This window comes from Meleagris gallopavo, chromosome 21 (assembly GCF_905368555.1).
Source record: "Meleagris gallopavo chromosome 21, MGAL_WU_HG_1.1, whole genome shotgun sequence".
Lineage (NCBI taxonomy): Eukaryota > Metazoa > Chordata > Aves > Galliformes > Phasianidae > Meleagris > Meleagris gallopavo.
In genome coordinates, this window is record NC_139424.1 from 7,319,614 (window position 1) to 7,345,321 (window position 25,708).

Genomic DNA, 25,708 nt, shown 5'->3' on the forward strand with positions numbered 1-25,708 from the left:
CAAAGGAGTGATTGGATGTGTGCAGATGTGCTCCTTGCAAGCACATGGAGCTCTGTGAGGAAGAGGTGCAGTAGCACTGCCAGCCTGTTTTCTTCAGCCTTGTAAAGTGAAACGCTGTCGAAAGGCTGCAGAGTGAGAGCTGGCTGATCTCCCTGATTGTTTGGAAGGAGACAGGAGAGGGGTAGGAATATAAGATTTCTTGTAAAACGTTGAAAGCAGGACGGTCCCACCGGGGCACTCTGCAGAGCTCTGCCTGTAAAGCTGCCCAGGCTGAGCATCCTGCAAGGCCTGAGTGCAGGGATTGCTCTGCAGAAGGGATTGGGTTCAGATCACAAAAACATCGGCATCTGTTCCAGCCAACCTAAACCAGGTACAGCTTTTTCCAGAGATGAAAATCATTACTGCTCCCCTGCACGTCAGTGATTCTCATTTCTGTTGATAATGAGTGTTGCTGGAATTAAATACCACCGTATCTAAGGAATTATTAGGTGAAATGGAAATGATGGTTTTAAAAATCACTATAAAAATTGGCTCCACCAGTCCTGGCCTGCAGAAAGACTCCCCAAAACAATCTGCTTAGGTGTATGCCAGTTTTCACAGCCTGCTATCCAACAGGGACAAGGAATTCAATAGTGCCCTACATTTTTAATGTGTTGCAGCTTTCTTTTTTTTTTTTTTTCCTTTTTCTTTTATTTATTTATTTTTTCTTTTACAAGAAAGGAAGGGAAAGAATAAAAACATTTAATTGCTGAGGATTAGCAGAACAGGCAGCCTGTGTCCTGACTGGGACAAAATCAGTTCGAAAGACTCTTCTACTGGAGTCATTTCCCCATTTCCTTTTCTGAATATACTGTGTAAAAGAATTTTGCTCAGCATCTTATTTGCTTTTCCAATTTGCAGCCAGCAGAACTTGCATTCAGTGTTAAATAGAGAGCTAATGTTACAGAAAGCAGTTCAATAGTTAGTGGGTTGTATCCTTAATTGCTGGCTTTATTTTTTTTCCTTAAACATACTTAGGGAACCTATCTTGGGTAGCCCTGAAATCATATGATGTTGCTGCAACTTGGAGATGTTTTGTAATGGGCATGTGACTGATCCACTTTAATGAAAGTTCACGTCCAGTACACGCATGCAAACCTCTTCCTCAGCTAGCAGAACGAAGCCAAGGCGAATTGGCAGAGCCTGGAGGAGCAATGTGACTTTTTGTTCTTGCATCACCCTCGGAACATAACCTCAAGTGAATTTTTCTGAACCATCCTTGCTACTGTGTGCAGGCTGATCTCCCCCCTGTGCCAGCAGCAGGCAGATTAATGAAGTTCAGCTTGTTGCACCCCTTTGAGTTTTTCTGCTGTGGAAAACGAGGCGTAAATGTGTGATGTTGTGCTTAAAGTGAGACCTTACAGGTGGGGTAACTGCAGAGAATGGCGGGATGGAAAGCCACAACCTGTTGGTTTGGAGTACCCACAGCAGCTGGAATTCTCCCTCACATGCAGCTGCATATAGAGTGGGAACAAAGGAAATTGAAAGGCTTTTACATAGCTTCAAAGGGATAGAAAAGCATTTGTTACTCACTCCTGACCCTAAGAAAGAAAAGCCATCTGCGTGCAGCTCCGTTTTAGCACTTTTCCAGTGTGCTGCCCGACTATTGTGTGTTACCTGTCCTATATTTAAACTATTCTGAGTTTAATCCAAGTTCCTGTTTCATTAGCCTCTGTTTATCCATATGTTCAGTCTCGGTCGTCTCCCTTTTCTACTCTTTTTCTTTGGTTAAGCTAAAGTTGTATTTACCCACAAGACTGAAATGAGTCATTTGATGTCTTGAGAAAACAAATATAATTTTCCTGTGGTGAGAAAGGAACCCTGCTTTCATCTCTGGTTCTCTTGGCTTTCTTTATTCCATCTTAAGGAGAGAGAAATCTCCAGATCGAGCTTTGTCTATTTTCCTTGCTCGTAGCTGTAGTAAAACTTGACCCTGTTTTCTAATAAACACTTGCACAAGGTCTCATGACTTTGTGAACCGTAAGTAAACTGCATGACGGCACAAGGGAGGAGTTCCCAGATGGTTCTGCAGGCTGTGCAGGAGCTGTCACATGCTGGCAAGTGTGCCTGGCTCCGTGCAGGAGGCGAGATGGCCAGGCTGGGCCAGAATGTGGGATGGGGATGGGCTGCAGCACCCCACAGCAGCACACTGCTGGCCCCAGGGCAGGCAGGGCTCACAGCTGTGACCCTGCAGTGTGGTACTCTGCACTGAGAAAAGCTGCATTTCCCTAACATGGAAAAATGGGATCTCAAAGCTAATGGCTTTAATGTCAGGAAAAAGCTGTCCTGGTGGATGAAAGCAAGCTCCTCAAAGCAATTGCTTTCCACAGCTCTGCAGTTACAACATGGCACGCATCTCTGGCTTCTAACCTTTTGAATTGTCTGTGCATATCGCGTTTCCCATTTGAGAACAGAGAAATAAATCTGGATTATTCTTTTCCCAGGGTGCTGGCACAGCCATCGGAGAACTGCCTCCGTATTTTATGGCGAGGGCAGCCCGACTCTCTGGTGCTGAACCTGATGATGAAGAGTACCAGGAATTTGAGGAGATGCTGGAACATGCAGAGACTGCACAAGTAAGAACAGTGCAAAACAGAATTAATAAAACACAGAACTACTGGATGGGAGTAAATAACCATTGCAATGAAATGGGAATAGGCCAAAGATCAGTTGGTGCAAGTACTCAAGGGACTTCCCAGGGGTGGAGGGAGATTCTCCATCGGGTAGAGATACCTCTGGGGGTAGGAGATTGAGAATTGAGCTTGTTGAAGCACGTGGGGTAGTGCAGCCAAAGCATTTGCTACAAATACTGCATTTATTTACAGTTCCAAAGGCAGCACAGTATAGGTAGAGAGAAAGCAAACTAACAGGTTGGTGACAGAGGAGAGGCTGTAACAACCATGATTATGGAAAAGCTGCATTTAAAACCTCCCTGGGCCAGGTGACTGTCAGCTTATCCCTCCCCGCGTGACCTTGGCTGCTGACAGCCTCATCAGTCAGAGGAAACATATTTTTCCTGATGTGAAAAATGCAGTGAAACTGCCCCAAATCCCTTTATGTTGTTGATCTTGTGATTTGTTCTCTTGAAAGATTAAATACCATCTGTGTGATAACATAGTTTGCAACTGATGCTGTATGTCAGTGAGATGTTACAATTCTGCATTCAGGACAGGAGTTGGCATCTTCTTCAGAAGCCATCCATAGCCATTAACTGTTTGCTAGGGAACTTCCTTGATACAAATACTTTTCTTCCCCCCTCCTCAATAGTGGATGAAGCTTTTGGAAAGACTGAGTGCAATCTAGTAATGATAACAGTGAATCCTGTGTTTTATGAGAGCCTCCCCCTGCTAAAAAGTTCCATAGGGTTTTCCTGCTATTTCACTAGTAAATTCTTCTGTTTCTTTGAAGATGTAGTGGAAGGGGGGAAAAAAAAAAACTGCCTTGGTCTTTGTTGTGCTGTCAGTCTTTGCTTGGCAAAGTAATCCCCAGCTGTATAAAAAGCACGTCCCATTTAAAGAAGAAAAAACACCAACAGTCAAATGCCTGACTTGAGAGCTGAGACGCTATCTGTGTTTACTGAAACTCTCCCAGCAAATTATAGCACGTAAAGCTCTGGGAGCAGCCAGAGCCGTTTCCAGAATGCACAGTGAGATTCTTGGGCAGAGCATTTTTGCTAGAGAGCGTTTTGTCAGGACAGGCCAAAACGTGGCTGGCTGTATGGACTGCTCTGAGTGAACGGGTGGCGTTGTGTCATTCGTTAAGGAAAACAGTGCTGTTATTTAACAGTGTTTTTGATTTTATTTCCTTGATAATTGAGTTGGGATTGAAACGTGTTTTGTGGATGGACAGCCAGAAAAAAAAAAAATCTTTTTGAACTACACTTGTGGTTTGGTTTCTGTAAAATTCTATTAACATGAGGCTTTGACAGTCTGATTAAATTGTAATGCTCTTATAAAACTGACAGTTCAGTTTTTTCCACTTAATAATATGACTTCCTTTTGGCTTTTGGCATCGATCGTGTTTTTGCTAGATGTCTGTGGGAGGCAGGCCTGCCTATTCCTATGACCTTGAGTAAATCCCAATCGTTAGCATAGCTTATCACTATTTATTCTGTAATTGCAACTCCGTGACCAGTTATAAAGTCTATTTTTAAATTGCTCAATAACAGTCTTTATTACCTACATCAGCTTGTGCCATTCTCCAGGTTGAGGTCTTATGCCCATGAAAGCAGGGAATGTGACAAGTGTGTCACACCATGGAGGCTGCCACGGCTGTTTGACGTCAAGTGACAGAAGCCTTCTCTCAGCATAAAGGTCTCGCTTCAGCCTGCCTTATTGAAGGACGTGAAATCGGGCGTGTTGGATTTGGAAGAATAGCCTCCCCCTCTACTTTTGCTGAGTAGAGAATGCCTACAAGGCACAGCCAAACAGCTTGACGTTCTGCCTGCGTGTGTTTTGTTTAGAGCTGCTTGCTGCTGTTTCTCAAGAAACAATGGTAATTTTGAGAACCAGATGAGGATCTTCTATGGTGAGAACAGACCATGAATTGAACATCCAGCCTGACTGATCTTTGAGGGGGGAATGTTCCTGCTAGTTTGGCAGCTTAAAAAACAACCACCAAAAAAAAGGGAACTTAAAATTTTACACTGTTAATTCCTTTTAGTCCTCCATTCAAAACTGCACAGAGTGAAATATTATTTACTTTACTTTAAAGAGTCTGTTGGGTGGTAGTGTGTCAATTGTAAATCCAAGTGACCTTTCTCCTTGAGCTGGGTTTTGAGAAAACCCATTATCCTGCAGATGATGTGAGTCTGCCTCGTACTTTCCCCATTGCTGTACTTGGAAAAGCCCCTTGTTTTAAAGCACATTCACTTCTCCTTTCCAAGCATCTGTGCATGCTGCTGAGCCAGTCCTGTTTGCACACACTGAGCTCCAGAGCTTCTCCTGCCTTGTAGCTTCTCTTGTTCAAATCGAGTGGCTTTGTCCCAGAGAAGGAGTGTGGTTTACAGGCAGGGCTGTCGTTTCTCAGAGCTGCACACAGTGCAGAGCCCAGCATGCTATAGGAGCAGAGAGACTTGCTCTGATTTGTTAGTACTTAAACACTGTTTTAGAATTATACATGTTTAAAATGGCATTTTCAGTTGCTCTGAACTCTCTTCCAGTCAAACTCCAGAGCAGTGGTGATTTTAGCAGAGCTCCCTCGTGGCAGTGGAGTATCTCCAGGGCTGCGTTCAAACCAGCCTCTCAATTAGGGGAAGTGAATCTGCTGCTTAGTGCTGGGGCAGCACATTGCTAATCATACAGTGCGAGCAGAGCTCTGTGCAGCCTCGTGGCCACACACCCCGAGTGCAGGGTTTTTCCTTTGCTCCTGATTAACGGTTGCTGATTGTGAAGTGCTCTTGTGTCTTTTTGTGCTGAAGTGCCATAAGCTGGCAGAGGTTTCTGGTGCACATGGAGCTCAGTGCCAGCTGCCCTCGAGGTTCCTGCTGATGGATGCTGCGTGGGCCTTGCTGTGCCACAGCACTCTTTGCTAAGAGAAGTACCAATGTCTTTGCTATCTATCCAATCCTTAATGGCTCCGAGTGTTTGGATTCATTAAGTAGCGTATTTCAAAGAACTAATTTACACATTAGGCTTTGCTTCTCTGCAAGCCAAATTTCCACGTGAAAATATTTTTGAGTTGCCTGTGTTCCTGTCAGCCCCTGCTGCTTGATGACTTCCCAGGCTGCATCCTGCCTCTGCAAGGACACAAACTTGACAAAGGGTTAAATCTGCAGAAATGCCAGGATGCAGCAGGACCCCTGGTAAATGACCCAGTGCCATCTGCACACTGGCTGCCCGTTGCTGCTGGGACCTGTTTTTGCCTCCACTGAACCTTTACTGGTTGTGGTTTGCCTGGCCATCACATGACTTCTCTGAAAATTCCCCCTCCCCTCCATTTCCAGTAAACTGTTTGAACAGGAGTGACTCAGACTGAAACCAGCTTCCCTGTAACCACAGGGCTTGTTAAAGAATTTGTCAACGTGGACTCAAGAGGGTTTGTATTAAACTAAGCTGCAACTGCTTCGGTTTGCATTGCGTCAGGAGTTCCACCAAACAACTTCCTGCTCGGAGAGGCGGCTTCTTGTCTGCAAGGAGTTAAAGAGATGAACTTTGTGATAGTGGCAGTCGGACACATGCGAAACCCATCTCTGCAGCACTGCTGAGAGGTCCTGTGCCGTGAGCTGGATTGCTTTTCCATGTCCTAATGCAGGTCTCGGTGCAGGAGCAGAACAAAGTACGCTCACCACACCCAGCCGTGGTTACTCGGAGCACCCAGCACTGTGTTCCGACACGACACTGTGACTTCACTGAAATGGAATGATTAGGTTCAACTAATCAGCAAAATATTACTTAATTAGCAGCGTAAAGGTGGCCAAATTAAAAAATGGATCTCTCCCATGATTAAACTAACAATTAGTATCTGGTGAGTTCCTGCTTGGGAAAGACTGCTTGGCTGCTGCTGGTTTAAGCAAAAGCTTTTGAGGGTATTCTTTACAAGAAGGAAGAAGTTAAAGCAGACCACGGAGAGCCTTCTATAAAGCAGTTATCATAAAAATGGAAGTGGTAAAGTCATATACAATAACTGGAAAACATCGACTTCTCTTTTTTTTTTCCCCCCCAGAAATAACTTGTTGAAACCCAACATCAAATTCTGTTCATTGTGTTTCTTGCTCGTTCTTTCAATCTCCTCCTTTTCTCATCAGCTTCCTCTGTTAGGTCTGGGCAGCCCGATGGGTGCCACCAGGAGGCTTGTCTGCATGCAGATCAATGTGTGCTTTTGTTAATGCATGGACGGAGGTTTCTCCCCTCCTTATCTTAGCCCATAATTAAATGTAAATTCAAAACGAATCAAACTTTGGAGCTTCAGTGGGTGAAAGCTTTAAATAGGGGAACTGTTGGTAGAGGGACTTTCTTCAGGAAGGGGGGAGCAAAGAGTTAATATCTGCATAGGGCAGACAATGGGAGCTGTGAGTAAGAAATGTGTGAGCAACCTCCTTGCTGCATTTCTTTGGACACTGGCAGGAGAAACTGGCAGTCTTGTGCCTGCATTGTTCTGTTCATTTGCACACCTGCTTACAGATAAGGAGAAACCAGCCTTAGCTTTGCTCACGGTAATCTAGAGATGACTTTTTCACATTCTTCTTTGAGCTTTTCTTTGTGATACCTCTGTTAGCTAAAACTCAGAAGGCCTTCTGCCTTCTTTTGGTGTTCAGTGTGAAAGTACATAAATCACTCAAAGCGCTGAAGAAATCAGGATTGCTTTGCAGTATTTTCACTCAGTGTTTGGCTGTTGGCTCAGAGCAATTCTGTAGTGCCAAATAAGTCACACTGCAACAGAAATTGATCTCTTAAGAAAGAATATACCCAAGTTTATTGTAACTCTTGCATGCTGCTTGGTCTGGAACACTTCTGTTTCACTCTTTCACAGTCATTTGGGCTTTTTCAGCTTTGTGAGCTTCGCCAAAGAGAAGGAGCAGTTGCTACTTGATAAACTTGTGTGGCATGGGTGAGCTTTTCTGGAAAATTTAGATCTGGGGAAGAAAAAAAAAAAAGTAATAATAAAATTGTTTACAGATCTTCTTGGGAAGAAAGTTGGGCTTTTTTTCTTCATGTCTTCACATAGGGCTCTTCTGAAATTTTCAGATTAACATAAGAATTTCTACTATTTCATTTCATGGATTAATAGATACAGTTGTTTTTCACTTTGTGTGGACAAATAGGTTGTGTTGCAGTGCAGGGAGTCGCTTCTAAAATACTGTTGGCCCAGAAATATTTTGAAGAAGATAAGGAATAAATGAAAGGTTGAAAAACTCGAATTTAAGAACTCAGTATTCTGAGAAAGGCCAATCAGAATTTAGGGTCACATAAGCTGCTTCAAATATTTATTTTTCAGGGAACACCTTCAATAACTGATACAAATTAATTATGGTATCATGGCCTTTTTTTTCTTTTTTTTTTTTCCTGCTCCAGACACTGTTTAAATATCCGTGTTGTACAAGAGTCTGGTATGCAGACCACTTCTCTAAGCTGTCTGGGAACCTCTGCTCCTTCCCAGGGCAAACCAGCAGAGGTATGCTTAGCTTTGCACATCTGCTGCCTAGGTTGACTAGGAAGACTGGTGTGTGCAAAAGGATTTCTCAGCTGTGTATGAAATCGTTTACTTTTATTAAACAAGTGTTTTTTCTGTGCATGGGCTTCTTCCTTAAATTATTTCTAAGTTCCCTTTGGGAAAAGAGTGTGGCTTTTTTCACTTCTGGTGACTGTGGCTCTGTTTTGTAAGGGATTGAAAAGGTCAATCTGTGTGTCTGGTTATCACAGATTGCTTCCTTTCTTGATGACGATGGCTAAAGTAAAGTAATAACTGGCTTAATTCCAGCCCTCTCGAGCCCCTCCTTGCAATGCCTGGATCTTAAACCCAGCAAAAATAGGATTTTATAATATGTAAGGGATTAAAAAAAAAAAAAAAAGTCAGCAATATCCTGGAATGGCACAGTACACATCGTGCTCTGTAAGCAGTGCTGTGGCCACAGTAGCTAATTGCGATTGCAGCTTTGAGATAAATGAGCACTCACTGTGCAGCTCAGTGGTATTTTAGGCAGCCAGCACGTTGGTGGAGGCAATGCCAGCGCACGCTTCCAACTGCAGAAGCAAAGGCTGCAGAGGTCAACGTCTGATGTGTGGGAACTGGAGTGATAGGATGTCCTTTTGCTTCATTCTTCTCTCTGTAGGTGGCTGCTAGTATCTCGTTATGGAATCGCAGAGAAATTAATCTTGAAAGGGACATCAGGCAGTCTGTAGTCCAGACTTTTGCTCCAGGCTGGGTCAGCGATGAGGTCGGGTTCCTCAGGTGTTACCAGGTCTGCTCTTGAAAAAGTCCAAGACAGGAGATTGCACAGCCTGGCTGGGTGATCTGTTCCAGGGCTGGCCGACGAACTGAAAAACTACCCACAAGTTCTTGATGCTGATAGTCTGCTTAATCCTGGTAAAGCCTGTGAACTCAAGGGCCTCGTCTCATTGCTGTTCATCCTATTTCACGCTGGACTTCCTAAAATTGTGTTTTCATTTTCACCATGGACGTGTATTTGTCTTTTAACATCCCTGTATGTTTACACTGTTCCTTTTCCTGAATTTAATGTCACCGAAGACCCAGACCTCTTGTGAAATTTATTTCCTTCTCAAGCTTAGAATTTGAACTGCTTCTCTTAGTGTACAATGGCTGTCCTATGCCTGTCACATATTAACACCTTTTATCAAACGCCAGTGCTGCTTTGCTCTGCCACCTTCCCTTTGCTGCTTTCAGCAAGTCTTGAAAACCTGTAACTTTCTAACAGCCCAGTTTTCATTAGAGGGCCTTTCTTTCCAGACTTTCCTAGTGATAAGTAGTGATAAGCTTAAACCTTGCTTCTCCCCCCTCTTCTCTCCAAGTATCAACATGGGAATACTCCTTAGTTTCCCCTTACTTGCATTAACCTGGGATTATTTTGGGGAAAGTTAGAACAGAAGTGTGGGACCACATTCCTTCTGTGCAGTGAAGATGCTGAAAGTCATCACAGCTGCAGGAGTGGGAGATCAGGACTGCCATGCACCACTATCAGAATGTTCCCCTTTGCAGCTTAGTGGAACTGTCACCTTTGATGTCACGCAGGAGAGATATGAAACAGCATTTCTGGTCCCTGAGTAGGGATCTATTTGCAGTGATAGGCAGTAGCTACTGACTGCACCTTCATCTCTGTTCTTCTCTTCTTAATTCCAGATTGCTGCGCTGATCGTTAAACATTGACTGAGCTGCTGCTTCTGTTGCATGGATGTTTGTTGTAACCTCTCAGCCCATAGGTAGCTGTCTGTCTTCTTTAAAGCTGCCCTTTTGCAGTTAATATGTTATTTCAATAAGTTAATAATTCTTCCCAGTCTTCTGAAAGTCTAGAATTGACTGCCTAACCACAAATGGTCATTCTCCCATAAGCTGTGTTTGATTCCATTGTGCTGTAACAGAAAGCCGAAGAGACGAAATATAGTGCAGCTCATTTTTAACATAACTCAGATTTTTACATAAAAAGGAGTGCTGTCTTTGTAGGCAGCTTTTTAGATGCGAAGGAATTTATCATTTTAATAATCTGAGACAGTAGCTTCATACGGTGCCTTCAGTCTTGGGAGAAAAATGTTCTCTTCTGAAGTTTTCTAGTTGGATTATTAAACTTTGTTTCTGGTAAGAAAATATGATAAGCTTAATATATTATGCTCAAATATTGGAGTGATTGTCTGATTCTTCCTCGCATGGAAGCTATGCTGTCCCACCCTTCCCCACCTTTATTGGCCTTCCTCTTCTTGCTTTATTGGTGCCCATCGCACAGCTGACAGTGTATTTGTAAAGTGCTTACTGTGTTGATAGCAGAAAGAAGTTGACAGAGCAGATGTTCTCGTAGCCTCAGGTCAGCCTCGGATCATCTCTTCCAGAAGCTGACAGCCATCACTGCTGCCTGTGTGCCATGGGGTTCATGGTTTGGGGAGGGTCACAGCTTTCCTGATGCTCCAAACAAGGGATTGCAACTTCATGATGGAAGATGAACTGTTATGCTGTAGTTATGAGAGACCCATCTGCGTGGTCTTTCAAGGAAATATCTTCTGCTGAAGTCCCAGTGGCTTGTTTCTGTGAGGGCTGGGATTCGGTCCTGTTCAGAGCTCCTTCACCATCAGCTGGCTCATTGCTCTGGTCCATCAGCAATCTGTTTCTGGAAATTAAGAAAAGAAAAAAAGGCATTCACAATTCATTTGTGAACAATAAATTGTGACCTTTCTGTGTTCTGAGTCAACGTGATAGAGGAAAAAGGGTCACAGCTTCGTCTGTGCTGGAGTTTGTTAACTAAATCCAGCGAAACATTCAGCGCTGAAATAACTGAGTTGTTTTATTTTGCATTTTATTTTACAGTGAAGGGAGAAAGAGGAAATAGTGATTTAACTGATAAAATGGGAGCGAGGTAAAACAGAGAATGGGCAGAAGCCTTGCAGTTAGGACAAGATTGCCCGTTCCTTTTCCCAGAAGCAGGGCTGTCTTTACGGGAGTGGATGCTCACAAAGGCAGATGTGAAGCAAGCTTCCCGAGGCCGCCGGCTGAGATGTGTGAATCAGAATTCCAGCTCTGACCTTTCGATGCCTCTGATTTCCATTCCAGTTGCTGAGATCTTATGATTAACCCAATGAAGTAATGTTTAATCATTTAACCTTCCTTCGCCTGTGTTGCAGCAGTCACAGGAAATCTATTTCCAAAGCAAAACAACAAATCATTTTTGAGAGGGACGCAGTGAGCAAAAGTGTCCTGAATCGCGGTAGGGAATGAATCACGTTGAGCTGAGAGTCGGGTCCGGTCCGTGTGCTCTAATTTTGGGGGATATGTTGTGCCTGTAAGTAGCTGATCTTTTATGGCTTTCTCTGATTTCTTTCTTTTCTTTTTTTTTTTTTTTTAAAGCAGTAAATAATGGAAATTGTTTGGCTTTTATTTCGAATGCTCAGGAAAAAAAAATCTCAGCGAAGAGATTGTTCCCCGTGCAGGGTTTGGAACAGCAAAAAATCTGTTGTGAAATAGGTAAAAGTTGTGAAACTGGAGATCGTATTCTCTGAGAAATGAAACTTGGGAGGGTTTTGGTTTTTTTTAATTATTGCAGATGTCACAAAGATTTGACTAATGAAATGTAAGGGAGCAAACGAGCAGAACTGAACCTGTTTACATTGAAGTAAATGTGGAGACTCAAAGATCTACTTTTGTTGTGACCCTGTTGTGTACATTACCATGTAAATTATTTCTATCTGTGACGACACCACATCATGGGAAATGGGGAAAAATGTCCCAAATTTATCTTTTTTGGCTTATGTAGAAAGTTTGGAACAGAAAGAGAAATTCCCCAGTGCAGTTTGAAGGACCATTGCTGTGCTTTCTGTGGGTCACTGTGTAACGGATAAGGAATGTGGAAAAAAGAAATAGAACAGAACAAAAAAACTATTTAAAAAAAAAAAAAAAAGAATCTAAGTTTTAAATTAAAAATAAAAACTCATAAATTACTGAGGTGACAAAAAATGGTCACAACTTATTATTTTTCTTTTTCCTGAAACAAATCTGTTGCCCTCTTTGCAGCACTTTGGGTGCTGGTTTTAAAGCAGGTCCTGTTGTTAGCTGGAGGTGAGCAGCATGGATTTCAGGTTGTTAGCTGGAGGTGAGCAGAGGGGATTTCGGGCAGCCTGGCATTTTGCAGCTGTGTAGAAATCCTGTGAGAAGAGCTGTTTGCTCTTCAGAAATGTGACCAAACCGCTGCCCTGTGCAGACATGAGGGTGATACAGTCAGCCTGTATGGAATTGTGGTACGTTGAATAATTGCAGTATGTTGAATCAAATGACAATTACACCTTACTGCTTTATTAAACCAGCCGGACTGCAAGCGTTAGTATATAGATCCCCTGCTAAAGAGTTCATTTCCAGCTTGTGAGCAGTAATACAAAAGTGCACTGGTAATGGGTCAGTATGTTAAAAGGAAAACATTAACTGCTTCCACTGAAATATATCATGGATGTATCTGAACAATCCGATGGGATTGTTTTATTTTAAACATCCTTTATGGTGAGATTTACAAAGCTGTGAAAAATTCTGGCTTGTCTTGCAAAAGTGCAAGTTGTGTTTTCATTGTGAGTGTCATAAAATGGTGGGAGAAAATTAGGAACTGAAAAAGCCACGGTCACATTCAGCTCAGTTAGTTTGGGGCAGACATCTTCTGAAATCCCTGCAGAGGAGGCACTGCTTCTGTTCACCTTGGCAAAGAAGAAATTCTATCATTGGAAGGACAGCGTTACGGTTATGTTTAGTTTTAATTTTAAATAGCACTGAAAAAAAAAAATGTATTGCTGCTTTAGCTGTAGGTATAGAAATGGGAATACATGCTGCCTCCTCCACGTGTGGAGGTTATTTCCTTTACTTCTAGCTGCAATCACACCGCAGTGCTGCATCCTTTGCACTTTGCATCTCAGGTGCTCTGTGGGGCTGAGTGCTGTGTGCTGCTCACTCCATCCGCACTCATCTCTCCTTCGGCTGCTTTGGGTTGTTAAATGTAAAACCACCATGAGGGAATTGTAGTTTGGGAAGGAGCTGCCCTCGATGTTGCAAGATTTTTGGATTTAGCTCACTGCTAAGCTATGGGATTTTGTTAGAAGTAGCAACGTTTGTCAAAAAAATGTTTGTAAATCGTTGTATTCCATTCTGCAGTGAGACATTCACAGACCAGGATGTGTCATCCTGAGGTGTTGCTCCATGTTAGAGATTGCAAATCTGTACCTTTGGGGTTCTTCTAAAAAACCTTTCGTATTCTGCTGAGGTTAAAAATGTCCCAAGATGTAGGAAGTGTCATTTCTTTGGCTTTTTCCTTTAAGTTGCAGTATTTAATTTATTGGATTTTATTATGAAATCGAATTCTGGGGTCAATAAGATTTCTCTTGAGAAGCTGTTAACGATTTTTACAGCTCTGAAGTGTTGATAAATTGCTGCTTGAGGAGGGTATAAAAGCACAGCAGATGGCATCGTCCCAGGTCTTAACCTGGCGTGAGAAGTGATGTCTGTTGTTTGGTTCAGGATTCAAATAATAAGCAAACATGAAGCAGTGGTGGATGACTTGCTGGTATGTGGTGTTGGAGGTTTCAGCAGAGCTGTAACAGTTACAGCTGCAGAAGTTGAATTGTTGTGGATTCTTCTGTAGTTGTCTCACAGTGGAAAATTGAGAACGTTATTAATTACTGATCAAAGTCACTTCTTTGTTAAACGTATCAAAGATAACAAAGAGATGCAGGTTTTGTAACTGCTATTGCAGTGCCTGTGCAGGTAATCCTGACCCTACTTAACTTCTTGGACAGTTTTGCCTCCAAAGACTTTTCCTCTCTCCTGATTCAAATGAATGTACAATGCTTGTGAGAGTCCTCATTTTTGCTTTTGAAAAAGGTTTACTGTTTACATGGGAGATGCTGAGACTCTGGAATTCACTGTGAGTAAAAGCAGGTAATGCATTCTCAGCATGGCTTCATAAAGAGGAGCTCAGATCTCTTACAGTCCTTCGGTTCTGCCACCTTTCTTTCTTTTATAGCAGTCTAAATGTAACTCTGCAGATGTAATGAACTTTGCAGTTCTGTTTTGGAATTAGCTATTTTGAAAAAGGCCCTGGGTTTGCAGACAGATAATGGGATTGTTGTATTCTGGCTTTGTTTTGAGAAAATAACTTCTATTGTAGCACATGATATGGAAGGAATTAATTCCTTTTGCTTCCTTAAGGAATAAGGTTGTAGGGACACTGGGAATACAAAGATGCACGGAAAGAAGCATTAGAAACGTGTTTCCATAGTAATTGAACTCATCACTGCTTGCAGAATTTTGGAGAGTAACCTCTGGAAGGAGCACCAAAAACTCAGAATGTGTGAGGATTTGACACTGACCATCTCTGTCTTTCCTCTAAGCACAGAGTTTCAGTTTGGCCTTTTTGTTGTTAATGAGAAAGTCCCAAAGCAAGGATGCTGCAATCGCGTACATTTTGAGGTGTGTTCAGTTTAGGGTTTGTGTCACTAATAACATTCTCCTGTTTGTTTGCAGGATTTTGCTTCCCGGGCTAAGCTGGCTGTCCAGAACCTGGTACAGAAAGTTGGGTTCTTCGGCATCTTGGCCTGCGCCTCCGTAAGTGCACTGCAGTGACAGAGGGGCTGTGATCACACGTTGCAGGCTGACTGTGGCACAGTGAGGTTAACGCTCTGAGCTGTGTTTTGTTTGAGTCCATATGGATCTTTGCATCTTGTTTGCTATTTGTGTTCTCTGTGCTGCGTAGGGAAATGGGATGGTTGTGGTATGGCAAGTACAATAGGATGGAGAAACTCCAGTCCTAGATTAGTACCAAACACAGTGAATTCTGCATGAATGCACAGCTGACAGTAGTTACCCTTCCTTCAGCTTTACCTTTGGGCATCATGACGTTAGTTCTCCTGGCAAAATAGTGCCTTTGTAATAGCAACGTTTCCTTTTTAATCCATCAGAAGAGTACTGTGCCACAGAGGATCTCCTCAGTTCCTGGGTGGCTTTTTTTATAGAACAGCTCATTCTGTAGTTTACCATGGCAAAGGGAAACCTGCTAAGAAGAGTTAGTTCACTCAGGATGCAGGCAGCTTCTCGCAGCAGGCTTAGATGGAGCTGAGCTGAGGTTCCCACAACTGACCGAGTGTCAAATGCATGCTGCAGCTCCCTGCTCTGTTGGTGGGTGTCTGGCAGATCAGATCGTGTGCCCCTGACAGCTCTCCTGTGATGACTTTCCCAACCCAGATTACTAGCTGGCAAGTTACAGCAAGAGCTATATTGTTACCTGTCGTTTCCTCTGGAATTGTTACCAGCAGTTTCTGCTGGAATTGCTGTACCTACACTTACAGTTTCTGCTATTTCTTCAGATGTTTGTGTCATGTGGCTTGACATTTTCAGATTCAAAGATAGACACCAACTGAAAGTGACCTGTACAAACCCTGACATAGTAGTTCTCATAAATCTGCTCAGGAGGTGTCAGTGGGTTATTAGGAGCCGGGAGGAACAGAAGGCAGCAGACAGTTTCAGCCATGGCTATCTGAGTTGCTCATCGATTTCTTTCTCTAAGACAGACATGGTATAAGCATTTCCACTGATGCTATTTTGGTGCTTGAAGTAGGCTAATACTGTTCTTTTGAGTTACTGTCTGAGGTTTAAATCTCTCTGGAAGCTCGAAGAGAATGAGTAGAAATGATGTGCCTTACTCTCCAATCCCACACACAAACGCAGAGAAATGTGATTACTGCAAAGAGGGGAATTGTTAGGTCCCCTATGATCCCATTCTTCTGGAATAACCACAGCCATTAGCCAGCTGCTCAGCTGATGAGGTATTAATTCCACACTTGTCTAGCATCCCTCTCAGTTTCCTAAATTGTAGAGATGACAATGTTAGCTGTTTGTTCAAATGTAAGTAACCTGTGTTAGCTGGAAAGAATTAAGCTGATTACAGCCGCTGGCACACAACTTGTGTTTACTAATCTTTTGAACTGCCTTAATATTTAGAGTGGAGATGTAGGTTACAAGCTGTTCCTTAAGTCTTTCCGTCCAGTGAGCTGTGAGGCTGCTCCTGCACTCTGACTCACCGCTCTGCAGTCACCATCTTGTGAGCCATCCCCTCGTCTGTCTGTCTTGTGTAACGAGAGCAGCTTGTGGTCAGCAGGATGAGTTCCTGGGGGAGCTGGGCGAGGTGGAATGTGGACAAATAGGGAACGTGAGGAAGGGATTGCTAGATGGGAGAAGTGATGTGTAAGCTAAGCTCTCCATAGTTCCTGCTTAGTGATAAACATTTGCTTAACTTCTTCCCTACTTGGTGCACTGTTCCTCCGTGTGCTCCGAGCTCCAGCTTCCTTCTGCTTATATGCAGCCTGCCCTGGGCTGGGGGAGGGATGGGAAGTCGTGGATCCACCACAGTGCACTTGAGGACTTGTAAACGTTGGTTGCAGAATAAATGCAGAGCAGCAGCAAGCAGAGAGGTGAAGTGTGGAAGGAGGCGTTAAAAAAAGCATAGGGATTCTGTCAACGGTTTACGGGCTGGTTCGGCCCGGTTCCGTGACTAGAAGGGCGGAGGGATCCGCGGATCCGCGCCCCCGGAAAAAAAAGAAAATAAGGGACCCCGAAATAATTGAAAACAGTGGCAACAATCTGAGGTAAAACAAAGTAATTTACTAAATATGGTATCAACAGAATTTTATAAGGAGAGAGAATGTGAAATTGATAGTGGATCGGCCTTACCACAACGCTGAGATGAGAAGCGCAGGCAGAGAAGCGCAGGCGAGAAGCGCAGGCAGAGAAGCGCAAGCGAAGCAGCGCAGGCAAAGAAGAGAGCATCAGGTGACCTTGCCGGGAGTTATATCTCCTCGTTGACCGCAAAGCCCCCTGGGGAAACGTAGCTGCTCTTCTCCTCTGGACAGGCACCCGGAACTTGAGCATCAGCAGTCAAACCCCCAGTGCATTGCATGATGTTATGATGTGGAATACCGATAATGAAAAATCATGAAACCATGACAGGATTCCAAGCTGTAATGGCTTCTAAATGCTACATAAAAACACAATCAAATGGAGTTTAAAACTTTGCAAATGTATGCAGTGAAGTCAACTGAGTGTAACGTGCAGTGGCAATAGGAAAAGCATATTATTGTCTTAAGGCCTAATTGCTATGTAAAGGCAGCTCTGAGAAAGGAATGGAGCAAGGAAGAGATTCTTGCTGTGGTTGGTGGGAATTTGTGAGCGTGCCCTCCTGTCTCTGTGGGCGTTTTTGGCACTTCTCAGTACTGCACGTGTGTGTTTTTAAAAAAAAAAAAAAAAAAAAAAAAGCAAATGGAGAGAGCCCCTCACTGGCCAGCTCACACAACCCAACATGCACAACCCAACATGCAACCCAGCAGCTAAGTCATCTTTTTACTGTGACACGTTTAATGTGTTGGTGGTATGCACAGGTACCCGTACCCAAAGCATGCTGCTCTCTCTATGCTGATAGCAACGCAGTAATTAAAATGCACTGTGAATTTATTGAGGTGGGGGAAGCCCAAAGCAACCAGCCAAGGAGATAGCTGAGCCCTAGAGCAGGCTGTGGTGTGGGTAACTCATTTACCATCCTCCTGCGCCCGAGACAGATGTCAGAGGTGAAGAGGATTTGAGTTAAGTGGGGCATATTTAAAGACCGTTTCGGATTTCTTCCTATGCAGGTGGTGGTGTGGGTGCTCATAAATTTGAATTGCCTGTCTGTAACAGCTAAGTATAAACCCCAGAGCTTTGTCACAGATTTCAGATTACCATTCTCTACTTTTTATGATCTTAAATATCTACACTCTGTATTTGTTAGTGCAACAAACAGTGCTACTGTGAATTAAGCATCCCCCTGTGTTACTCTGACCGAGTGTGAGAGGTTGGAATTTGGATTCTTTTTGGTTTAAGTTCAGAAATACTGCACAGACAGTATCACAATACCAAATGTCAAGCCAAGGGCTCAACAATAAAAAAAAAAGATTCTAATTTTAAATTAAATGCATATGCTTAATAAAAAACTAATCAGTGCTTTTAAACTGGATGCATATGACTCTGAATGCCAGTTTTTAATGCACTTTCTCAGATGGAAATCACTGGAGATGGTTTGAATGCTGGCTTCCAGGAGTGATGTGCTTGTCGGGGGGAATTTGATAAATCACTCAGAATGGCTTTGCTGTGGTTTCTGTGCATTTCACAGGGAATACTTTTTTTAGGCTTCTTTAAAATCAAGGGGTAAGGAGGGACCTTCAGGGTGCAATTGTCTGCGACGTGTATAGCTGAATCCCTCAGACTTATGTTATGGGTGTAACGCTCTTATTTTTGTAAGTACTAAGGCACAAGAGTTTTGGATCAAGTCGAATAAGGGGAAAAAGTTCATTTTTCCTGTTCTTTAAGTAAAACACTTCAATGCATGCCCTTTTCTCCTTTGTACTTTATAGATTCCCAACCCTCTGTTTGACCTGGCCGGGATAACATGTGGACACTTTCTGGTTCCCTTCTGGACCTTCTTCGGGGCCACTCTGATTGGGAAAGCAGTAATTAAAATGCACATCCAGGCAAGTACATGCTACACCTCCCTCCAGCTTCTGGGCTGAAGGCTTTTCTTACTCTTCTTTTTCTTTTGACTGTTGCACTGTGTTACTTTGTAATGAACTGTGGAGTCTCCTTTCCTGACCTGAAGTAATGGAAATTAATTTGGTGCAGAGGATTTACAATAAAGGATCTGCTAGGCTTCTTACGCTCGAAACTTAGGCAACTGAATAATTTATAGCTACAAACTAATGAGCTCACTGCCCACACCACTCAGGAAATTGGTGGTTAGCCAAGTTATTTACCTACGGTTTTTACCAGACTGAAAGGAGTTCGTACTCACAATGAACTTAATTTTGGTAAGAAATACTCATTTCAGAGGGCAGTGGAGCTAGCCTTTACCAGTTAAGTGGCACTTTTAAATGCTCCCTTTTATTTGAGAATAGGGAAAACCCCACTCCTTTCATTCCCTGCCCACTGCAAAAGCATTCTGGGTATATCTCTGAGAGTGTTGTCCATCATTTCAGGCATGGTTAGCAATTTTTGGTGTTCTCAGTCTGTTCTTTTGAAAGGGTCTGATTTCAGAGAGGGCCTCTTCGATTTTTTTTCTTGCGAATTCAGAGTCTTACTGGATTTTCTTACTGGAAAGCAGTCTGCTTTCAGAAATGTTGAGTCTTGCTTTTAAGATGCGTCACCATTTTGTCCAATGAAAGATGAAGTATTGATTCTCCAGTGATGGTTCACTTGTGGCAGCATGGTTAGCACGAGATCATGAACTACAGCACTCCATTTGTAATGATTAGAGCCTGAGATTTCAGCTGGGGCTTTTTTAAAGCATCTCCATAGGTCTGTGCCTGTAGCTTTGTTCTTTGGAAGTCTTTGCTGTCAGTACTTTAAAATAACAGAAACTGTCAGTAGATTACTCATCTAGCACTCAGATGAAGCTGCTTAAAAATCTCTTCCTTTTGCCCTAAACAGAGGCTTTATTCCTCCACCCTCTCTTCCCGTCTTTTTGTAAGTGGTTATTTTGCTTCACGCTCTTTTTCAACAGAAGATAACAAAAAGATGGGAACATTCTTTCACTTACTGTGACAGGACTGCTTTTTCTCCATATTTATTTTTGTGTTCCCTGAATTCTTCTCCTTTTAAACACATGTGCTGTTAGAATTTGTTCTGGCAAATTGAAAACTGAAACGGCATTTGGAAAATACTTGTTTCATTTGCTTCAGTTAGGTAGGAGAATGTTTGCTGTGTAGTTCATGGTGCTCCGCACAGATCAAATGTAGGGTTAAAAAAAATTCTGTCCCTTGCAGTGTTGGAAAATCATCCTATTTTGTAATAGTTTTGCTATTAGAATTCTCTGCAATGTTTGATTTCAAACAAACTCTTGCACAATAGCCCTGATTTTTGCCGTGATCTTGCTGCAATTTGGAATTTAGGAAATGTAACTGTCATAGAAAAGGTTTTTGATGAAACCTGTCTCCGGACAGGAAGGAAGTGAGCACGGTGGCAATCCTAGAGCTGCCTGTAACCGACCTCTTCCTCTGGGCCACAAAATCATTTCATACAGTTGTGCTCACTGCCCTTATCTCCCCACTAGTGAATGTATTTCTCGTTAGATCATGCTGAAATTGATTTAAGGAGGCTGTGGGAACTGTTTGCCTGTATACACGCATCCACGCACGGTCTCGCTCGCTCTTTGCAAGCAAACAAGCTGTCTGATATGACAGAAGAGAAATCAGAAAAAGCTACTTTAGAAAAATTATCACTTTAGAAGGGAGAGGTAGAATTACAGATATTTGGACTTTATGCAAACTAAGCCAGAATGTTCCAGAATTATTCTGTTTCAAATTATCTGCTGCCTTACAGACAGTGCTAATCCAACTGTTCTGAACGGGTAGGCAGCCAGGGGCTCTCACTTCACTCTCCACTTTGTGTTTCTTTGGTAGGGTTATCACATGAACCAGGGGACTAAAAGATGTATAATGTTCAGTTCTGTGATCTCTAAGTACATGTGTTTGTGTAAGGGGATGTGAACTCTTCTGTGCAGTGATGACTGTTTTTCCATTAAAACATTGTTGATGGAGTAAAGTGACCTTGAGCTTCTGGGAATGTAAGCTTGGGGAGGATACGTATGGCTGGTAACACAGGCTACAAAAACACTGCAAGAAATGACATCCATGAGGAAATAGAGTAATAAAGCAAATAGTTCTCTATTTTTGAAAAGTGTATTGAAAAGCAGACAAATGAGGGGAAAGCTGTGTCTGAGTGCTGGAGAAGCTGTTTGATCAGAAAGGAGCACAAGTTGTCTTGTTCCATTCTTTGCTTGCCCTTCAATCAAACATTTCTCTAACTGATGTTTTCCTTCCTACAGAAACTTTTCGTTATTATAACATTCAGCAAACATATAGTGGAGCAGATGGTGTCCCTCATTGGGTGAGTACCTCTTTAGCACAGTCATGCCTTTGCTCAGTAGACGGAAAAGTACTGGAGGAGTCAAATCAGATGCACTGAAAATGGTGCTGTGCTTCTGGGTTCGGTCTTGTTTGTCAGTTCATTCCTCATCTCAGAGGTTTCAAGTACTTCAAGTGTAACAGCGTTGAAGGTCAGATGGCCTGGGTATGTAATACCTCCATCCAGCTTCCACCCAGCAACACGATACCCCTATCCCAGTTATAGATTGCTGCTTTGAGCAGCAAATGCTGTTCTTCATGGCTTTCCTCAGTGCTGTATGTGATCCCATAACAAAAAAAAAAATAGGCAGAGTTGTTGGGATGTATGCAGTGTTCCAATAATAATAACAAACACCTTCTGAAATTTAAACTGCATTGTATCTATAAAATATATTGAATCTCTCATAAAACGACATTTCCAGTCCGGTAATCCAGCAGATGAGATCTCAGCAACGCCTATTTAACTGTGGAGAAGTTCGTTAAACTTCTTGAATGCAAACAAGCGTGCAACTCATTCATCTTAAATGCATTAAATGAAGCTCAAATTAGAAGGATTTCATTTTAAAAATTGGGCTTAATTCTTCAAAGGAGTGGTTGTTGTGCTCGGGTTGAAAGCTGTGGCCATTTTTCATTACACTGCTTGATTTCTGCACTATCAGGGATGGAGGTTTAAAACTTCGAATGCGATTGACATTCAAATAGAAAACTTTTGGTTTTGGTGATGGTGTTTTTTTAGTTTCTGTTTTATGGGTATCCCAAGCATAAAATAAATTCCTAGCTGTGCTTCCTTTTCCAGAGGCTTTCACTTTTCATGTGGAACAAACTGATTGATATTTTGCAGCCAAACTTTAATTGCTCTGTTCACGTTTGAACAACCAACCAAACAAACAAAAAAAGCCACACTGCTCAGGAACATTTTCATGAGAGGGGTGTCTGGAAATAATTGCTCTTAAAGTATGTAACTCTGAAGTAGTAACGCTGTACAAAGGAAAAGGAGTGTCGAAAGAAACATGGTAGGGCAGCTTACTAATGAAACAAATCCCAGCTTTATTACTTCCTCATCTTCTGATCGGGTGTCTGGTTTGTAACAGCCTTCAGAATTAATTTGTGGCTTTCAGCGTTTTTAAAAAGAAAACAAGGGAAACATGGTGACTTTTAGCAATCATTAGTTAGCTTCTCTTAATATGTATTCCAGCAGATAATTTAATAGTAACGCTGCTACAAATCTAGGTATGTTTCCAAAGATTTTTCTCTCCTGCAAATCTTTGAGCCAAAACTGGTAGTTTTTTCCTACTTCATCTGTCTTGGAGATAATTTTACATCCAATTACATAGAATGCATTCACAAGACCTCTGCTGGATTTGGGTTTTATTAGGTGGTTGATGTCAGAGTTAAAAAATGTCTTCGAGAGACAGTAAGATTTTTGGAATGTCCCGGTACCCTTGACTTTTCTCAATCTGTCTGCTAGCATTACCTCATCGATTCCTTCCTCGAGTGGAATAGGAAACATATTAAACAATAGCTTTCATTAAATCCCTTAATAATAAGTTAAAGTATAGATCCATTAAAATATAGATCTATGCGATGGTCAGTAACTTTATTTTAATCAAATTCAATCCAGCAGTGTGACTTAAGGCTTTTTTTTTTTGTCTGAGATATTGCTTTTACACAATAGAAAATGTCTAAGCTCAGTACTTTAAAACAATGAATCTTAGTATGTGGAATAAGCAGAAACTGGACAGAAGATGAAGTTGAGATATGAGATAAAGTCTCATTTGATTTTTTTGAGCCAGAGAGTTTCTCGATAACGACACAACTCTTGTTGACTCAGTCAGTAAACAAAATGATTCACCTGCAGACCGTCCCTGTAGTTCAGTGCTTGTCTGCTTCTGTCAGTGCTGCTGCTCGTGCAGGCTGAGCCTGCCATAACCAGCATTCTTAAATATAATTTAGGGTATGATTTAGGGTAGTTTTGTCTATTACTAAAAGATCATAAAGTGCACCTTATGTTGAATACAGGAAGGGCACAGAACTGAGAAGCTTTTTAAAAAATGTTTTGAAAACATGGGGCTTATCCAATGCAAAGAAGGGATGAGAAAGGTTGGTTGATGGCAACAGCACCATGCAACAGTCGTGGTAGCTAGACAGAAGGGGATGGGAAGGATTCAAGGAGTGAAGGCAGCAGAAGCTTTGCAATCGGAGCTGGAGAGGATTACAAAGACACAGGTAGCTCACATGGGGCTGCTAATTATCAACCTGTTCTACTGGTTAAGGAAGTTGTATTATTGCTGTTTAAAATGCTGGAAGAATAATGCTTTTTGTGTTGTATTACCTTCATAGGCTCTTGGTGATGAAGGATGGTCTGTAAGGTTTTTGTCTTGCATTCTTGTCACTGAAAGATGGAGTCAGCTCATTGATCATCCACTTAGAATACTTGGATCCTGCTTTTAGTCCAGACCTAGCTCATTTAGTGTTTAATCATCATGTGTGTTGTGGGTTTTCTTGAAGCTTTCCTTTTAATTTTTTCGTTACCTACAGCTGCAGGATTGTTTGTGCAGTCACACTGAGCATATTGCTTCTAAGCACCGTCTTAGTTCCTTTGAAGTGGTAGTTTCAAATGTGGATTAAGAATTCCCAGAAAACTATTAAAGAAATAGCACTCGAAGCACACACCACACATACCATCCCCACAGCCGTCTGCCATCAATTCTGGGTAAATATTAAGAAAAATGCTACTCTCTTTTAAGTTCAGCGTGGTTGGTTCATATTTTGTGAAAACGAGCTGGTAACTCCACAGCTTCAAAAGAAATCTCAAAAACTCAACAATGTGTTTTATATAGCACCAGGCTCCCCGTGGCCTTCACCCCCGCGGCAGCTGAACGTCACCAGCAGTGGTGTGGCTCCATCTCTGCGGGACAAACCTCACCCTTCGGGCACAGCTTCCTTGGGGTGAACCCACAGAGGGTGAGGGGAGGTGTCACTGCTGCTTTGGGTTCGTGTGGTGCAGTGGTTGAGCTCCCCGTGCAGCAGGAGTTGCTGCTGCCTGTAGCAGATCCTTTGCTGATGGTCAAACTAATGTAGTTGATGAATTAATGAACTGAGGCATCACATTGATTTGAAATTTGATAGAAGCCACTAAAATGCATGTAAAAAAAAAAAAAGAATTGTGTACTTGCATAGATTTTAGAAATTAAATTAATTTTAGTGCCGTGTTCCAGGGGTGAGACGTGTGAACCATGTTAACACTGTGAAATCCATTTCAACAAACTCACACCTGAGAAGCTGCCCCAAAATAGCCGTTTCTGAAGGGCTTCTTAATCTGATGTTTTTGGGGAACAAATTTTAATGCTCTCCAGTGGTGCAGGCCAGTGTGAATGATGGCATGTCTTAAAGGAAAAACATTTTGGTAATAGGTTGTTGAACCACTGCCTTTACAAACCACTTTGCTGCTATTTATTGTGCCATAATTCTTTGCTTCACAACTGGATCTCAGTTGATTCTTGTAGGGAGCACGCTGTTCCTTCTGTGAAAAAAGTACACGTGGAATTATGGTGGCTGACGTAATTGGAAGCTTTGGTTAAAGGTCATTATGTTGTTGTTTTTGTCAAAAATTGTATACAGCATAGATTTAGATAAATTCTTTAGAATATAAGCAAGGATCAGTTGTCCTGAGGTGGAGAGGTCCTTTTTGTGATTCACGCTGTGCCATATGATTCCCTTCCTTTTGAGAGCACAGCCTGGCCAGGTGAGCTCCGCACGGCAGATCTGCCAGCCGTGCCTTCCGGCCCTCTGGGCCTTTGTTTCGCAGATGCCATAAATTCCATATCCGGTGACTATATCCTGTTTTTGTCAAAGGGTATTTTGAATTACAGTTTCCAATCAGCATTTAAGTTAAAACCTGTGTAGTGGGAATCAATGAAAATACCCTGAAGTGGCCGAGAACACGGATAACTGAGCAGTGATTTCAAAAACTCCTGAGATGAATGCTCCTGGAAGCATATTGCCACACACCTGATGTTTCTTGGGACAATAAAGCAATGGCTTTCCTCCCACGGGTGTACCAGAAACCTGTGGGACCGTGCCCTGTAATACACCCTGCGCACAATAGATCAGCTCTGCACAAAAAAAGGCCTTAGCATCTTGAAAGGGACGCGGATGTTAGGGAAATTTGAGCAGCTTTGGTGTTGAAAGCCTTCCAGTGGATCACAGCAGAACTGTAAAAAGTTTATTTGCAGAAGGCTTGTAGGATTTAGCTCTGAGCAAGCAAGGTTTTTTATAAAGTGTGTACAGAAATAGCGTTATATCTTTAAAGTACAACCAGAGGCTGCCTTACAAAGAGCAACATTGAGCAGAGTTAGGAACGAGCCGTTCGAAGATGTTGCAATTCCTATTTTTGAAAGCATTAATTTTAACATAACAGAATGTCCCAAGAAGTGCTTTGCAGACAGCCTTGGTCAGCACGGGTACCAGAGCGTAGCGCCAGGTAGAAATGATGTCAAACGTGTCACCATTTCAGCTTAGTAATCTGCAAGTGAGTTGTTTTCTTTCTTCATTTT

At 42.4% G+C, this 25,708-nt stretch overlaps 1 protein-coding gene across 5 annotated transcripts in view; it reads left to right on the top strand.

Moving 5' to 3' along the window:
• VMP1 (vacuole membrane protein 1) overlaps positions 1–25,708 on the top strand; it is a 58,217-nt gene that overhangs the window by 24,882 nt on the left and 7,627 nt on the right. For all 5 annotated transcript variants that reach the window (XM_019622005.3, XM_019622004.3, XM_019622006.3 and 2 more), the window contains 4 exons: positions 2,484–2,615; positions 14,695–14,775; positions 18,609–18,725; positions 21,074–21,135. In XM_019622005.3, coding sequence (XP_019477550.2) covers positions 2,484–2,615; positions 14,695–14,775; positions 18,609–18,725; positions 21,074–21,135 — 392 coding nt within the window. The remainder of the gene's footprint in view (positions 1–2,483; positions 2,616–14,694; positions 14,776–18,608; positions 18,726–21,073; positions 21,136–25,708) is intronic.